The sequence below is a fragment of the Podarcis filfolensis genome, assembly GCF_964270895.1.
Source record: "Podarcis filfolensis genome assembly, chromosome: 9".
Classification (NCBI taxonomy): domain Eukaryota; kingdom Metazoa; phylum Chordata; class Lepidosauria; order Squamata; family Lacertidae; genus Podarcis; species Podarcis filfolensis.
Genome location: NC_139610.1, coordinates 30,910,770 through 30,928,148, shown reverse-complemented (window position 1 = coordinate 30,928,148; position 17,379 = coordinate 30,910,770). Strand labels below are relative to the sequence as shown.

The 17,379-nt window shown below is 40.0% G+C and overlaps 2 protein-coding genes and 1 long non-coding RNA gene across 10 annotated transcripts in view; 1 reads left to right on the top strand and 2 right to left on the bottom strand.

The window, feature by feature from the left end:
- Window positions 1-308: 308 nt before the first annotated feature.
- On the bottom strand, window positions 309-10,466 carry SPATA4 (spermatogenesis associated 4). Of its 3 annotated transcripts, none has more exons than XM_083631309.1 (6): window positions 9,411-10,466; window positions 6,719-6,795; window positions 6,104-6,222; window positions 4,357-4,577; window positions 3,633-3,746; window positions 309-2,083 (listed from the first exon to the last, which is right to left on the bottom strand). In XM_083631309.1, exons 1-6 carry the CDS (start codon window positions 9,874-9,876, stop codon window positions 1,956-1,958), a joined length of 1,125 nt encoding a protein of 374 aa, XP_083487435.1. In that variant the 5' UTR covers window positions 9,877-10,466; the 3' UTR covers window positions 309-1,955. The 3 variants fall into 3 exon arrangements, with proteins under 3 accessions (XP_083487435.1, XP_083487436.1, XP_083487437.1); XM_083631310.1 differs by having other exon boundaries at window positions 6,719-6,848; window positions 9,411-9,636; XM_083631311.1 differs by having other exon boundaries at window positions 9,415-9,608.
- On the top strand, window positions 6,835-17,367 carry LOC310770523. Of its 3 annotated transcripts, XR_014552217.1 has the most exons (5): window positions 6,835-8,969; window positions 10,716-10,828; window positions 10,934-11,077; window positions 12,606-12,720; window positions 16,312-17,367. It is a non-coding gene; the product is annotated as an uncharacterized lncRNA (long non-coding RNA). The 3 variants fall into 3 exon arrangements; XR_014552216.1 differs by lacking the exon at window positions 10,934-11,077; XR_014552218.1 differs by lacking the exons at window positions 10,716-10,828; window positions 10,934-11,077 and having other exon boundaries at window positions 16,312-17,366.
- The window catches only part of ASB5 (ankyrin repeat and SOCS box containing 5), a 33,272-nt gene continuing 27,683 nt past the window's right edge, over window positions 11,791-17,379 (bottom strand). For all 4 annotated transcript variants that reach the window (XM_083631330.1, XM_083631333.1, XM_083631331.1 and 1 more), the window contains 2 exons: window positions 13,783-13,974; window positions 11,791-12,718 (listed from right to left, as the gene is read on the bottom strand). In XM_083631330.1, the coding sequence (XP_083487456.1) occupies window positions 12,591-12,718; window positions 13,783-13,974 (320 nt within the window). In that variant the 3' untranslated portion in view covers window positions 11,791-12,590. The remainder of the gene's footprint in view (window positions 12,719-13,782; window positions 13,975-17,379) is intronic.

The following is a 17,379-nucleotide window of genomic DNA, read 5'->3' as shown; positions in this document are numbered from 1 at the left end:
GAAGATGGACAAAGCATCATAAAGAACTCAAGGCCAATGGAAGCCCGCGTTGGTGGTAGGATGTATAGGTCTAGAATATATGATAGTGAATGTCCAGTGCACAGACAATAATTCCATGTCTGGCTATAAATACAGATCAAGCAGCCAGAACTGTAAGAAGGTTAAAAAGAGAAGCTAAGCTAAATGAAAGAGCCAATCCTTCAGTTCAAAACAGACAAGAACTTTCTATAGCCTGGTTTGGGTAATATACCAACTAGGGAAGTAAATAAACACAACAAAGATGGAAATGATTTCAATATAGAGACCGGTCACTTCTAGATAATCTATTTATTACATATTCATCCTTATTTGTTCACAAGGTTAGACATTGTGTCACACAAACATTATTGTACACTGTCTAGTGCATTTCCCCATCGCTAAAGTCTGATTTTGGGGGCAAAGTTGGTCTGTTGTACAAGACCTCCCAACCAGCTTTAATTGTGCAACCTAAATTTGTAACCTAAATTTATTGGTTTGTGATGGAACCCTGCCTTAAGCTAGTGACTACCTGATTAAGAAAAACTGTCAGATGCATATGGTCATGTCATTAACACTACTATATTCAGTATGTTGTTTACAAAAAAATAGCTATAGCAGAACTCCTATCTTTCATGTTTGTTGAAATGTCTGAGCTTGTAGACTAAAGATATAACAGGTAATTCATGATTTTGCAATGAAAGAGGCCAGAAAAACCAAAGCTGTAAAGTGTGTGGGCACACACAGCTAACTCAACTGCTTGTTACCCCTCACCATCCGGCCAGCCAGCTCAGAATAAACTCCAGTTTGTCAATGTCCTAAAAATGTGGAACCAAAGACTAAAAAAAAAAATCATCTTATTCACGTCAAGCTATAAAAGAATAGGTAGTATTTTGTCAAAACAATAGTTAAATTTTACTTTTTTTCTACTTCTGTCCTGTCCCAGCACTGAAGTTAGGAGCACCAACAGGTAGCAAAATGCATTATATCTTCTTAATAATACATGCATATGAGATACATTTAGTTATCACTGTGTTGGACTGAATGGCCCTTCTGCAAATAGAGGCTTTTGGCAGAAGGGTTTGCGATCCAACAGAAGTTCTCACTGAAAAATGCAGGGAGGCTATTTCAACCAGTTTCCCCTTTCTGCTATAGGTCCCCATGCAACCTCTCATATTATTCAACAGAGTCTCTCAAACTCCTTAAAGAACCTTTTCAGCGGGCTGTAAGGGTGAGACAAACTCAGCAAAAAAGCAGTCTCTACGCCCTCACAGAGGGGTATCCCATGAAAAGGGTTTCTGCTCACAGAAATTCAGTATCCATATCAATAAACAGAAAATGTTTTCATTACTGCAGTCAGAAAGACCACACAGAAGGAAACTTTTACATTAGAACAAAGTATAGGTGTTCTAAGGAGACACACCAAAGTTAGAGTGCAAAAAATATGTTAAGTACTTAAAATGCTATTGGGAGAAATTCCTTACAGTTAGCGAGGTTGGCTGATTTTAACATTTAATTATGTATGACATTACTTTCTACCAAGCTTTGCTCAAACGCTTGCTCAGGATTATAGATTTCACCAAAATAAAACATTTTAGATTGTTTTATTTTTAATGCTAGGAAAAATGTTTGAAAATATAAACCCAGCTTGCCCTAATAATCATGTTTTATTAAACTTGCACCATTACCTATGAATACAAGGGTAGATACACCAGCATTAGAAGAAGTCACTTTTGAGAGTCCAATAAAGTGTAAAAAGCATTGATAATCTGCTTTTCATGTAGCTTATATCTGTGCACCTACCAGCTTCCAAGTTTGTATTTACCTCAGCACAAATGCTTTATTGAGCATAGTAGTAAGGCACATGTTCTCCAATATGGTAGCAAAGACTTCATAAGACTTCTGTTGTGTTAAAAAAGAGCTCTCTCAAACTTCTCTAGTTACAATTCTTTAAGATGGTTTAAGGTGCCAGAATTTAATTCATATCTAAAGGGCATCTCAGCTTGTTTCACTTGGACGGTTTTGAAATGAACACCCGTTTTGCCTCTGATTTCTGTGGATGCTACACCTAAGCAGAAAAAAAGGTCAGTACTTTTACATCCCAACAAATGCAGTTACAAAACAAAGCACTTTTTAAGTGGCATCTTTTAAGAATCCTTTATAAAGGCTCTCCTCCCTGGAAGAGAGGGGAGTGGTTGTGGGCGGGAGCCCGAGCTCCGCCTCCCCCACTCACCTGGCTGGCGCCCACCCCCATCGGCAGGCACCCAACCAGGTGCCTCCGAGGGGGCGTGGACAGCATCCTAAATGCTGCGGCGCCAGCCCCTCCTCGGCCTCATTCTCCTTCGTCCCGTCGCGAGTCACCCACCCTCCACTCCCTTTGAGCTCAGGGTCTTAAATTTTCCTTGGCCTTGCTATGGACCTTAGGTTGGTCGCCCTGGTTGTCCGGGGGGCCTGGTAGGAATTTTTCCATTTGGCATTAGGCTTTTTGGTTTTTTCGCCTACCTCGTAGCAATCGTCACAACTTTCGTGGTATTGGTGGGTAGGTTAGGCATTGGAAAAAATGTGTCGTGGTGTTGAAGGGCTAGGTGTGGCCATTGCCTATGCCTTCAGTTTTTGGGTATTCCGTTAAAGGAATCTGGCGGTCGTGTATTCTGTCCGATGCCTGCTTGGCGGGAGGCCATGGCACGACCCTCGGTGACATCAGGGGAGAGCCTATAGTTGGATGAGCATCAACAGGCTCCACCTACTGGTGAATAAACTCCCTTGTTTTAGACATCCAATGCCTAAGCCAATACCTTTTCACTGCTGTAATCAATAAAGTTGTGGCCTTTTCTTGCCCATTAACCTTATATCTCGTGTCCTTGTGTATTCATTTCACATTGCGGGCATCGGGTCCTCGAACCACAAGGCAGGCTTTATCAATCTAAGCTATTCTAAATCTGCTACTGGATCATCTCTGAACTTCACAAAGCTGGCACGATCACAGTTTATTTTTAATTAAATTGACATTGTTTATTAAACTAAGTTATTTTGCACTTCTTTTATCTCATCACGGTATGAAGATTTTGAGTAATTAATAGACACATTTATCTAAATTTCAACAACAGATTAAGACAGCCAATTAAGTATTTTAATTGGTTGAAAACTTCAGATCAGGGAATCCAATCTGGTGCCCTCTAGTTGTTGGACTCCAACTCTCATCAGCTCCAGCCAAAAGGGCGAGAGGTAGGGATGACTGGAGCTATATTCCAGCAATATCTGGAGGGCACCATATTGTGATCACCTTCTTGGATTTATATTTAATAGTGTATATTTGCAGGAAATAGATTTAGAATAGATTTATAACATGAAGCTTAATTTAAAAGAAACCAATAGCCTTCTCCACAATGAAGTTACATTAAAGAGGGAGGGTTATACATTTGAGCAACATAGACATTTGTTTAAACATGCAATCTGGTGTTAAGTTACATTTACTCAAAAGTCCCAATGATTTATTCTCAATTAAATGTTCATAAGATTGCCTTCATGAAAAAAGTAATGTACATTTAAATTTGATCAATGGTAATGACATTCAAGTAGTAAGTGTGAGACTTTCAAAAGAGAAAAATAATGCTTACTTGGCACAGGAATAGATTTCTCCTTCTGAATCTTCACTGTACTCACGGAAGGAACTATCATGGAAGGACGACGAATGGCACGCTCCCCCAGCGTTTTTTTAATACCAAACCGTTCTTAAAAACAAAGCAATTTGTTGTGCAAGTACCGTGATTTACACATCACATTTTCAAGATCATTGTCTTTTCAACACGACTTAATACTGATGAAAGGTAAAACCATCCTTCATTAAGGATAAAGAACTACCACCAGAAGATTAATCTGTGTGTGCCACATCAGAATGTGTGGAATAATTTGACGGGGGAAAAGCTTCTATCCCTCAGTGTGGCAAGAAGTGTAGCTACACACTGGCAATATTTCGTATCCCACCTTTCCACTGAACAGTGCTCAAGGCAGCTAACAGAAAACAATGAAAAAACAATCCATTGAAGCAATCTAATACAATGCAATAATTATAAAGTAATAAAAAGGAAAGAAAATTTGCAGAAAGCAACCCAAGGGATGCAAAGAAATAATCAGGTAGCCAAAATTAAATACTCCCTCAATAAAAAGATCATTACAAGGCAGAAAAAATAAATCATAGATGGATCTAGAGTTCCTTAGCCTTCCACAGAGGAAGCCCTCTCTTGATGTACCCTGAATAAAGGCAAAACTTGCAGTTCATTATTCTTGCATGTAATACAGAGAAGACATTCAAGAAACATTTTGTCCTCCCAAGCTACTCACCTGGAACTTGCTCCCTCTCAAGCTGCCGTCGCTGCATATGCATATTGATAATGGCATTTACTTTTTGTCTGTTTTTTTGAATATTGGGCTCCACCATTATTTCTGTTAGCTTAATGTTGGTCTTAATAGCCCTTGAAGCAGTTGATCTCGCAACCATTGGTAATTTATCTTGATAATTACTGTCTGTAAAGTCAATCTCTTCATCCTGAATATGTTTTATCCTAATGGGAGAAATTATAATTATTTAGGTATTTGTGTTTGGAATGAAAAAAAAGTTTTGTGACCTCTGTGACAGTTTGAGGCCCTGTGCTGTTACAATGTTGCAAGCCTATGTAGCAGTAGTTTTTGGTGACAAATTCTGATGCAAGAGAAAGAGACTATCACTTTAAGGTTTTGTTAGACAGGCCTGGATCACGTGCATTCAGTCTGATAGGTTTGTGGAATTTCAGGCTCTGATTGACAGGAGGTACCAGTTCAGTGGGGAGTTAACTGTCAGTGAGAGAGACAATTGGGATTTTGGACAGTTGTTGGATTGGGAGAGATAAAGGGGTTTTTGAGGAAAGATGGGACGCGGGTGGTGCTGTGGGTTAAACCACAGAGCCTAGGACTTGCTGATCAGAAGGTCAGCGGTTCAAATCCCCACAATGGGGTGAGCTTCCGTTGCTCAGTCCCTGCTCCTGCCAACCTAGCAGTTTGAAAGCACCTCAGAGTGCAAGTAGATAAATAGGTACCGCTCCGGCGGGAAGGTAAACGGCGTTTCCGTGCGCTGCTCTGGTTCGCCAGAAGCGGCTTAGTCATGCTGGCCACATGACCCGGAAGTTGTACGCCGGCTCCCTCGGCCAATAAAGCGAGATGAGCGGCGCAACCCCAGAGTCGGCCACAACTGGACCTAATGGTCAGGGGTTTCTTTACCTTTGCCTATGAAGAATAAGACCAGAGAATAGCAGAGGGGGAAATTGAAGCCTTTATATTAAAACCCAGTGTGTGTAATTAATACTTCTTTGGTGGAGATCAGGGAAAGGAAGTGGTGCCTGAGTTCATCTAAGAGGCCACCCTGTGTAATGTCTTGTAAAGATATACTACAGTATATTATACATATGGATTAATGAGCTCACCTCCCTCCATTAAGGAGCTCCTGAGGAGGAGAAAAGAAAAAAAGGCAAATGTGCAAGAGGCCTGTAAAAGGCATTTATGTTACAAAATGACCAAATTGATATACCAATTTATGTTTATGACATGAGTTATTTTTTCATCGTCAGGTATCTAATGATATTAAAATAAGCTATATTCCATTGATCATTGCTGGTATTCCGTTATCTTATACGGAATCTGTTTATAGCTTTATTTTATTTATAGGCAGGTACCAGGGCTTTCATATATTTTTAGCCTTACTTCTAAAACACAGCATGTGCACTTTGAGGAATAAGGTATTTTAAATGCATTTTATTATTACAATTATATTATGCATCAAACCACCAACTAGAATTGCATTATATGTAGTTGTAAATGCTATTGAGGGCAATTGCCCCTTTTAATTTCCCCCTTTAGTAAGGAGGAATAAAGATTTTTGGGGGGAATTTATGTTCCACTAATTCTGGAAAAAGTCTAAGAAAGACTAGTGCTATTTAATAGCTGTTTGATAGAAATAATAAGTTTGTTGATACCAAACCAGATAGTACAGGTATCATCAATCTTTAGGCATCAACTTGCAACATTCAAATATAATGTTGTTACAAATATAACTCACCGCCTGTTTGTCAGCATTGTATAAATGTCTTGTAGAAATATTTCTGCAGCTCCTGGTTTACAATGAATTGTTCCATCAATTAGCTCTCGGATGGGATGCAGATTTCTTTTTGCAAAGAACTTTAATAAAGGAGGAAGAATTTGTTTCAGATACATTAATTCATTTGAAATCTGCTCTTCCTGAAGGACATGAAAACTGTTTTTTATTCTTATCTGAAATACAATGTAGACTCCAAAATTTTAGCCTCACAGTTTGTATAACATAGTCATGGCAGGTATAAATATGCAAAGTTTCACTGGGGCCATAACAAATAAAGAAACATACATCAAAAGTATTTTCTATTTTAAAACCAGCACAAGTAGTTGTGCATTTGAAATACCATTATCATTACATCTTAATATACATGTATGTACATAAGCATGATGCATACCAAAATAATTGCAGATTAGGTTGCAATCCTATATCAGTTTACCTGGGAGTAAACCCCACTGAACTGAATGAGACTTGCATCTTAGACATGTATAGCACTGCACTATAAAAATGTGTGAGACAATAAAGAAGTTCTCATCCTTTTCTCTTTAACATATATTTGAAATTCACTACTACATTAAATACCTTTCCAAGCTGTGACCAGTTGCTGAGTTTCACAGGTAGGGACGTGCCATTTTCAAAAGAACGCATTTGAATGTCTTCTGGGTAATACCAAGAGAATATCTCAGCGATGAGATAGCCATTTGAAAAATCCCTATTCAAAATGTATAAATAAATAAAAGTTCACTATTAGTTACATGCCTTAATTAAGAAGTGCCATTCCCTGGATGGGAAGCCTCTGTTTCATTACCAAATCAATTTTGGAGCTTTCAACCATTACAGTACTTTCTTGTGGAAAGAAAAAATCCCTACCCACTCCCCTTCTCATATCCACAAGTCAACAAAACAGCTGTAAGTTCCTCTGCCAGCTGTACAGGTTACATAAATAAAGAAGAAGGGAGAGGGAAGTCTTCCTGGAAACCAGAGAGAGGTTCTGCTGTAAGGAGTAAACAGCATTAAACAGAAATCAAGAGAATATATTCCTAAACTATCAATAGGTGAAGATACTGAATAAACATGTATTTCTGCAACATAGGAATTTTTTTAAAAAAACAAACAAACTTCTGTTGCTTATGGCCAATGGAATGCCCAATAATAACCAAAAGAATCATATGTGACTTCACAACACTGAAATGCAGGCACAAGAATGTATAATACACAAGAATACAGTGTATACACATTGTTCGCTTGTTAGTATACTAGGGGCTCTACTCACCAATCCTTCCCCCCTTCCGCACATTAACCCCTAGAGCTTCCCTTTTCAACCCCACATATCTACTAAGCTAGCTTTTCACCTTCGCAACCCCATGTCTGAAGTCACCACTATTTGGTCTGTAGGCCCACTTTGTGCCTGTTTTCACCGTCACTTTTATGCCCATGCTCTCTCCTTTTCTACAACCCCTCTTGCGCACAAAACATCGCCCTCTCACTTTAGCAACCGCTTTTGTACCCCCATTTTCACTGTCACCTTTTTCCTACTCTTATCTTTAAGATGAATTTAATCCTAAGAGCAAGCCTGTCAATTAGCTCACTCAGAAAAAGCTTAGTTCAGCTGATGGATGGGCATTTATTAATAAAGCACCTTCCAAATTACTGCACTGAATCTGGAACTTATTGAAGACAACACATGGAATGAAATACATTGTGGGAAGATACTATTGGAATATTTGAAGGCTCTTCGTCCTTTATCGTTCTTACGTGAGACAGAAGACGAATGGAAAAGTGGAAAGTTTAGAACAGACATTCCCCCCCCCCTTTCAGTTTGTCTTCTTGGTGTACTAAAACAATAGAAGTTTGTATAAAGAAGAGGTGTTGGGACACTGAGGTGTTTTTTAAAACAGTTTTAACAAGGAGAAATAGCAGATGGGTACAACACAGAAGTTAACACCCAAAATTAACAGAGCCCTTCCTAAGTCCTTGCTGTACTCAAACCTTATTTTAACTGCCATGCTCCTTTCACCCAGTGTAACCCCTGCTAACACTATTCCAGAGCTTTTTAGACATGCATCATTTTGCTACACAGTAATTCAGTTTTACTAGCAAATAGGCAGTTAAACTAACCCCTTTCCAGCATTGGAAGGAATGCAGGGAACGTATGTGTGTGAAACACCTACACACTGCAGCCGACACACTTGTGTCGTGACAAGTTAGGAAAGCTCTGCTCAACTCAAATCTATCATTGTTTAAAATTGTCTCTTTCCCTGTTTTCTTCCACCTCTGCTTTATTTAAGCCTCTGTGTTAAGGCCAGTTTTCCCGTGTCACCCCACCCTTGCTTTACTCAAACTTCTGTAAGTTTAAAACTGCCACTCTCCTCCCTTTCACATCTCTCCCTTCTCACTGTAACCAAACTACTCCCTCTTCCATTCCTCAGCTGCCTCATGAGAGCTCTCAAATATTCCACAGTACAGTACTTTACTCAAACCTCTTATCATTGTTTAAAACTGCCAGTTCCCCCCTCCCCTCCGCCTTTCAGTGTTTCTCCCTTCTCACTGTCATGCCATGCTCACTACTCTTGTGCAACCTGACTTCACTTTTGCTTGCTGCCTTTATGCAAATCCAGGATTGTGATGCAGCCACTACAAATCCTCCCGTGGGGGCTGCCACCATGAAAGCCTTTCTTCCTAGGGAAAGAAAGGTATCTTGTGGACCATAATTCTGGACTAAACTTCGCAAGCCCACAAGTTTAATTTTTAAGGAAACCTATTCTCAACGGATAAAGGGGAGACTGGTGCTATCTTACCAGGCGTTGCCAGCAGTGATGACAACAGAACACAGGTGCTTTCCCCCCCCCTCCCTAAAAGGGCCTCTCTCTCTAGCTCACCGGTTCGCCCAGCCTTCGGTCTGAAAACATTTGATGTACACATAGCAAAAACCCCTCCTTCCCCAATGACGGCCTTTGCCACCCGACCCCTCCCCTCCCCCAGAGCCTCCCGTGTTTTCTAGCAAGCGCCCTCACGGCCGGTCTGGCCTTAAGGGGGATTCGTGTGAACAACGGGCTTCAGTTCAAGCTCCCTCAGAGCTCCGTGGGAGATTTGCAGTCGCTTCTCGCGGGAGGGGAGGCGCCCACACGGGCAAGAGAGACACAGCCGAGGGAGCCAAAAGCAAACCAGGCCCCTCCTTCCCGCTGACCCCGAGGCGCGTCTTCAGCCTCCGAGGCGCCCAGGTACGGCGGGAAGTGTCATGGCGGCCAACGTGTGGGAAGGGGGGCGGCCTCACCTACGGAAATGCGTAGGCGAGAAGCTGAGGTCGAGGCTCTGCAGCCAGCGCAGCACCGTCCGAGGCAGTCCCGCGCGCCTCGGGCTGGTGGAGTAGGACATGAGGAGCGGCAGCTTCCCTTCGCGAGCGCCTTCGAGCACCATAACGGCAGTTGCCACGGCAACCGTCGCCGCCGCTCTGGCCGGTTGTTTTTAAAAAGGAGCACTGCCGCTGCGCATGCGTCGGAACGCCTGGGCGCCGTGCTGTTTGTTGCTAGGAAACGCGCGTTCTGCGTCAGAGAAGGGGGGGTTGTTTTGAAATCAACCAAATACACATACACACAAAAACAAAACAAAACCGCAGTACACAAACAACACGCACATACAACCCAACGTTGGTGGTGAAAGACTTGGGATTCTGCTTTTAGAGAAGCTGTTATTCTACCAGAAGCTGTTACTCCAGTTCCTATAAGCCCAGTAGCCAACATGGCCTGTGGAATCAGAGACTTTACATATACCAGCAAGTTTTGGGCAATTTTTTTTTTGTATGCAGCCCTTCATCTGAACAGTGTAGTTCACAACATAAACATACAAAATGCAAACACTAACACATTGCGCCACTGAGGGCTAGTCTGTAATTTTAATATATGTGTTTATGTAAATTCAAATCTCCTTTGACTGGAGTTTGTGCTGATTTGGTGGGAGGGGGGGCAGGCCTCCACAAGTAACAGAAAAAAGACAAACAAGCACCACGAACTAATAAACGTTTAAATTATGAGTGATAACCTATTCAGGATTTCCTGATAGACATAGTTGCCTTGGTCCCAGGAAAGGGAAATTTTCTGTGCCAGATTTGCTGGTAAATGATCCCAAAATTTCCATGAAACTTAGTTCCAAGTGAGTTAAACTCATGGATTGCTGACTATGAACACACCAGAAACCTAAGGATGCTTGTTTATTTGCTTTGGCATTTGGTTGGTTGAAAATCCTGGTAACTTCCTAGTCCGTGTGCATACTTTTAAGATTGTATTGTATGTCCTAGCACATGGTGTTTTTGACACTTGACAACAGCTTACATGCAAATCCTCGTAAGTATAACATTTATTACTTTCATAATAATAAAACCTCTAAAGAATATGCTAGTTCCACATTCAGATTGCTAGCATCTGTCCCCAGTGGATGCTATCTGTCAAGATTTTATGTCAATTTTACCACCATTGAGTTCCCCTCCCTCCTGATTTCTGCCTTACTGCCCCTTGTGTCTGAGATAACTCCTGGTACAGTACCAATTTACTATCTTCCCCTCAAAATATCTCCTCAAAACCAGCTTCTTCAACTCTGAATAAATGATTGTGGGGATCCCCCTTAATTCTGGCTGACGGAGGCTTTGTATCTTTGCCTGAGCATGTGAAAATGAGCTGTAGCAGCCAATTAGAGAAGGTATCTCTAGTAAAATGTACTCAATAGCAGTTTCTAAAATGTCATGTTAGTATTAAAAACAAAATTTGTATATTTATTTATTTATTTATTTTTATTAATTAATAGGAAGGGGGAAAACAGGTTTCCATGGTCTGTGTCATCTGACTGACATTTAGGAAGGCATTCAGAGTTTGTTTTGGCTTTTCCCCAAGTCTTTGTTGCAGAGAAAGAGTCCTCTTATCTTGCAATGCCTGAATATTGAACTGTGGCGTTTGTATTGTTTCCAAATTACCTCACCAGCTTAATATATCTGACGGCTATGGGGCTATCTGTTTAGCCCATTTTAGTGTTGGCTAAGTTCTAAAATCTTCCTGGATGTTTTAACTGTGTATTGACAAATGTACTTTTTTCTGACTGACGGTCGAATAAAAGGATGATGATGATAATATATCTGATGGCAAGATTATTATGTAGAATTTTGTTTTTTTACACTGGATGATAAACAACAGAGGGAGTTTATCACCCTTACTCATTAAGAGTAGCATAAAAATTATAGTACCTGCACACCCATTTTTAAATGGTAAATATACAAGCAAAAAAAATGTGAGTTCTACTTTCATCCCACACTCACGTTCTGATTGCTTAGCAACAGATTGGGCTTTAAAAATAAGTGCCTAGTCTCATGTTTGCAAAATAATATTATTATTTTTTACAGTTAAATAATGAATGCCATCGTTAGGTATAAGTCCTTCACTGCCCCTCAACAACACCCTATGTGTCTGTGAGAGAGGGAGAATTTACACAAAATGAGTTTTAAATACCAGTCAATGTGATGAAACTTGTGCTGGAGTAGAAAGATTTGTATATTAAATAGTTCATGGTACAGTGCCTCATGTAACCAACAGAAAAGAAAGGGAACTTAATTCATAGTAGGTGTTCCTTATGAAGTGCTTAAGCAGGGACAGCAGAAAAAAAGACACCTGTTTTATTGTCTTTCAATATGTATATATATTTATAGAGTGCATCTAACACCCCATTGTTCTAGATACACACAGAACAAGACACCTTGAACCAGAATATAACAAAACCAAATAATAATTCATCTGTGCCAGTGAACAAAAGATCTTAAACACATGTACAGGTCTTGAGCATTGCACAACACTCACTTACACAACATTCTGTGAGTGTTTTTGGATTACAGTACACCTTCATTGCCACTCCAGCCTCCAGTCCACTGAAAAGGCTGTTGCTCCTGACAACTGCAGCTCCCATCTTCTTCTCTAGCTTCATCCCCCCTCCTCCAATGAATGAAGAGTACAGCAGATTCTGAGAGAGCAACAGCATTTAAATGGACAAACTCCCTTAGCAATAATACACAGGGGGCTGGGAAATACTGTAACTGACAAAATAGCTGGATGACCCTGGAATCCCTGCATATTCCTGCACATCCGCTGTGTGAGGAACAGTTCCCACAAAAGCCCCTAAAGAAAGGTAGTATTAAATGAAGTGGCTGATCAGTGAACACTACATTAAAGTGTACAGCAAATTTCAAGAGTATTAGCAAATTCTATTTTATTTAATTATATTAGCCCCTCTCCATCAGGTTGCTCAAGGAATCCCAAATATCACTGGATTATAATGTAGCTTCAGTTGTGAGATATATATTAGTAAGTAAATGTTGGTTTATGCCCTCCCTTCCCCATCTCAACAGTTTTTCACATGAAACATATAGTAAAATACTTGGCTGCTTTTTTTTTCAAGTTTTGAAAAATTAGTCACTACTTTATCTATACTGCAGGAACTCTTTCAACATGGTTGGCAACTGGAGCTGCGGTATAAGATGCAACCTGGCTTTTCCTATGTAGTTTCGGATACGTAGCCGACACAGTTGGCAAAGAGAACATGGAGTAGCTGTAAGTAGATAAAAAGAAAAAGAAATTGTGGCAATTCACTACTTCAATAATTTGCAATGTGTTAATTATATTACAACCTACAATGGAAGCCTTTGGGAACCTGGTACCCTCCAGATATTTTAACTTAAATTTCTCAACAGCCCCAGGCTGGGGATGATGGGAGCTGCAATCCAAAAATCTGGAGGTCACCAGGTTGACAAAAGTTGTTCTATGGTATGCCCAAACTCACAGTTGACTAGCATAACATTAAAAAACATAAATATTTCATGTGTTACTACAAACCACGAGGGCACTGTTACTTGCTAGTAGACCCTAAGATAACTTCCCCTCTAAAAGCTGAGCCATTTTGCTTCTCTCCCGACTTGTTGAGACAATATGTCTGCGCTCTCTCTCTCTGTCATCTCTACTTCCTGCATAAATAAAGCCTTTGAACTCCAGAAACGGTAAGTGATCTTTCCAATCTAATTCCCCAAGCTCCTAACATATCTTACTTACAGAGGAGGTATTGAGGGTCTTTTGTTAAAACTGTATAAAAGAAGCTATGGTCAGCAGCCAAGTGCACCTCTCTAACCCCCGCAGCAGTTCTCAGTATATCAGCAGCTACTTGACTCAGAATAGGAGAGAACTTCAATTTGGTTCACATTTAAAGGCAAACCTTTCACAGGTGCCATAGGAGGTACTGGTGGGCACCTCCCACTTGCGGGTGCTACATTGGCAATGCCTGTCTTACATATGTGAAGATGTTTTATTATGGATGCAATTATTCAGGAGGAGCTTATCACTTTCCTCCTCATCCTTGATTAGAATGGAAATGCCCCCCCCCCAATGCAGGTATACCTTTTCAATGGCTGTGGGGGTGGGATTTCTGTTCTAATCATGTTTTCCAAAATGGGGGATATCACTGTCCCTTCAAATTTATGGCAATTAGTTTTATTCGGTTGTTGCTGTCATTTGCTCTGGTACTCACTGTTTCCAGAAATTATACATAGCTCTCCCCTAAAAGTGCCAAATCCAAATTTTCAAGTCATGGTTACTACTCTGCTATAAACATATCCCCTTTACCTTCTTGTAGAAGCAATACTGTTTCCACCAGACTCCGTGGAGTAGCTACATCTACAGGTCGTTCAAATTCTGTATTTTTGGCATTTATGTCTGCCCCAAACTCAAGAAGTACATTTGCTATTTCAGCACTAGACTGCTTTGCAGCTGCATGTAGTGGAGTTTCCAAAAACTTTCCTTTCTGTACATTAGCACCTATAGATTTAGAACAGGAAAAATAGGAATATATATTAATTAATGAGGAATTTATATTAATTAAATCAAAGCCAAATCACAAGGTCTAAATTATTGTTCTCAAAAATTAGATTCTTATTCTAAACACTGGAACCAAATACTTTATATAAAAGTATTGCTAAGGCTGTCAACAATGTTCTTAATTTTGTTGTATATTCCCTATATCTGTTAAGGATAATGGATTGTAGTATATACTTAGCTAGGGATGAGTAAAACCCTCCAGAAATTATTTGGGAGTAATCATGAAGATTAATGACTGGCAAAAGGTGCTCCAAGTAAGTAGCATAGCAGATATATTTTGTGCTAACTGTGGTTTTGGAATTGTCTTCAAGTTTAGATCCTTGTATAACACATGACAGTAATCCAATACTGGCACAAATAATTCTGGATTATTTTGGACAGGCCATAGCTGGTGCACCAGCTTTAGCTGTCTAAAGCAGGCATAGGCAACCTCGGCCCTCCAGATGTTTTGGGACTACAATTCCCATCATCCCTGACCACTGGTCCTGTTAGCTAGGGATCATGGGAGTTGTAGTCCCAAAACATCTGGGGGGGCCGAGGTTGCTTATGCCTTGTCTAAAGGTGCTTTGTGCCACCAAGGCTATTTACATTTGCATAGAAAGCACCAGATCTAATAGCATTCTCATATTTTGAAACTAATGCTTCAGAAGGGAGTATGAGCCTACCCAGAACAAGCCAAACACCCTCACCAAGTCTTTGTCCTATCAGGACTGAATTTCAGTTTATTGGCAGTCATCCAATCCATTACCATTCCCAGGCACCCTTTCACATGAAATCAGATTATATCAGAAGTTGGCAGGGATATCAACTGCTTGAGACAATAGGCTATGGAATTAAAATGCTATTTTATTTGTGTTAAGAGAAAATTATTTCCAAGGCTCAGTAAACAATAACATTACTCTAAACAGTGCTTAGTCCTCATTTTTTTATAGTCTCTTCCGGTTTTATGCCCCAAATTGAAGACAAGTTGGCAATGACCTGGGAGTGGGCTACAAGAATAATTAAGAGTCTGGAAGACAAGGTGAGAAAGGGGATACCACAGGCTTACTTTCAGCTATGTGATGTGGATGCTGATGTTGTCATCCTCACATTATAAAAGATCAGTGTGACTTCTGAGATTTGTTGAAGATGTAACTCAATCTTTAAATGAATGCAAAGCTGAATTGTCATCATTTGAAATATCCTATATAGTTCATATAATGCAGGCTAGTTATGGATATTGTCTATTCCTATTCCTAGAGAATTTTAAATTAATTGGCTCTAGATTAACATCTTCATCTTAAAACCAGGTTGGTTAAAAGAAATACAATGTAAGTACGGTAAGTGAGAAGAAGGCGTAAATGACACTTAATGTAATTATTGTGGGTGCTTCATAATTTTGGCTAAACAAATTTTTACTAATCGTCTTGGTTCAGTTGGAATTCTATACATGACCCAAAATTATATGTATAATTTGACTCTGCTCTAGACCATAAGCGTATCCTTGTGATGGACAAGGAAAGGCCCTGTCTGTGTATGAGTCAACAATAATTCCAGCACATGCTAGTCATAAGCAAGAGGTTGCGCCATGACCCAATTAATTCCAGAATCCAGGATCTAATCTAATGCAACATACCCTTAATTCAGCAAAAAAACAAACAAAACCCACTGAGAATAAATGATTATCAGCTGGAAAGCATAACATGTCCTAATTAAATTAGCTAATCCTTTTGCCCATCTGGAGAAATCCAAGTCCATTCTCTTTTTTGCAAGGTGGAGGCACATTGTTAACAAACTGAGATCATTGCAGCCAGAATATTCCATTTACATATCTTAGGAATGTCAACGCTCACCCCCCCCCCTTTTGTCAACAGGAAATGTAGCCTTGAATGGATGTCCTAAGAATTGTTCACTCATGTATTTTGCTACTAAACGGTAGTCAACAAGTCCAGGCCCTATGTGAAAACCTCCTTTTGCATTCAGGGTTTGGCAGTAATAATATTTCTCCCCCCCCATAACTGGGTGCACATGGCATCCCCCAACTTGTTCATTTTATTGGGAGGCTGCTCCACATCAATATTTTCTAAAATGCACTACTCCTGTCCTGGTATGTGGAAGTGTGCTGTTTCTTTCATTCATTTAGGCTTTAACTAGGTTGTGTCCTTACCTCTACCTGCTCCATGCTTCCTTGTCTCCAATCCATGTTTGTTAGTTTGTTTTTGGAATTAGTCAGGACCCTTTACAGAGAGGTACCAGCCACTATCTTACTAAAGGGGAATGTTTTGCTATCTTTAACAGGGTTCCTTCTTGTCATAACAAGAATTCCAGAAGCTGGAGCATTACCATCTTATTCCTTTCTCACTGGGACAGGCAACAACAACAATCTCAACCTTAGCACTCTTCTCTGTGACTTGTATTTCCTCCAGTCTATCTCCAACCTGGCTCTCATGAGACAAAAAAACTGCTATTTTACATATGCAGTTGTACCTTGGTTTTCAAACAGCTTAGTTCTCGAACGTTTTGGCTCCCGAACGCCGCAAACCCGGAAGTGACTGTTCCTCTTTGCAAACTATTTTTGGAAGCTGAATGTCTGACGGGGCTACTGCGGCTTCTGATTGGCTGCAAGAGCTTTCTGCAGCCAATCAGAAGGCACAATTTAGTTTTCGAACGTTTTGTAATTCAAACAGATTTCCAGAATGGATTCCGTTTGAGTTCCAAGGTATGATTGTAACCTTTTCTAATCCCTGGGACTTTCTCTTTCCGCATAGCAAGGCTGTGTCTTTAAACACTGTTAGATGAATCTCTATTCCTTTCCTTCTGTCTCTGTAACATCAATTAAGTAAATGTTCCAGGCAACATATGGCTGGGCTCACATGTTTATGCATTATTAACCTATTATTTTCTGTACTTTTCTGTAGTGGCATTTCAAGTCACAAAGCTGCTTTTGCTGCTATTTATTTGTTTTACATTGGCATGTTGTCATCTTTAAACCTTTACTCATTTTAAAATAAACCGTGGTGTGCCTATTGTTGGCTCCTCAGAGCGAGCAGACTAGGATGGTCCATACTAAATCCCTCAAATTTTACAAGGTTATAAAAGTCAATGTAATTCTGTCTATGCACACACAGTCATCTCCAATAATATCTCAAGATAGATGACCTCAAGATTATCCTTTTAGGAAAATGCATGTGTTAGGATATGTGTACATTTGAATGTTTACACTTGCACCCTAGCAGATAAGTTAGCAAAACAAGGTGGTCAGATCAAATGTACTAGTTCATTCATAGCAATACAATACACTATGCATTACAATGAAACTCTGGTCCAGTTTAAGAAGCAAAGTAAAAATATATTAATTAACCTTAT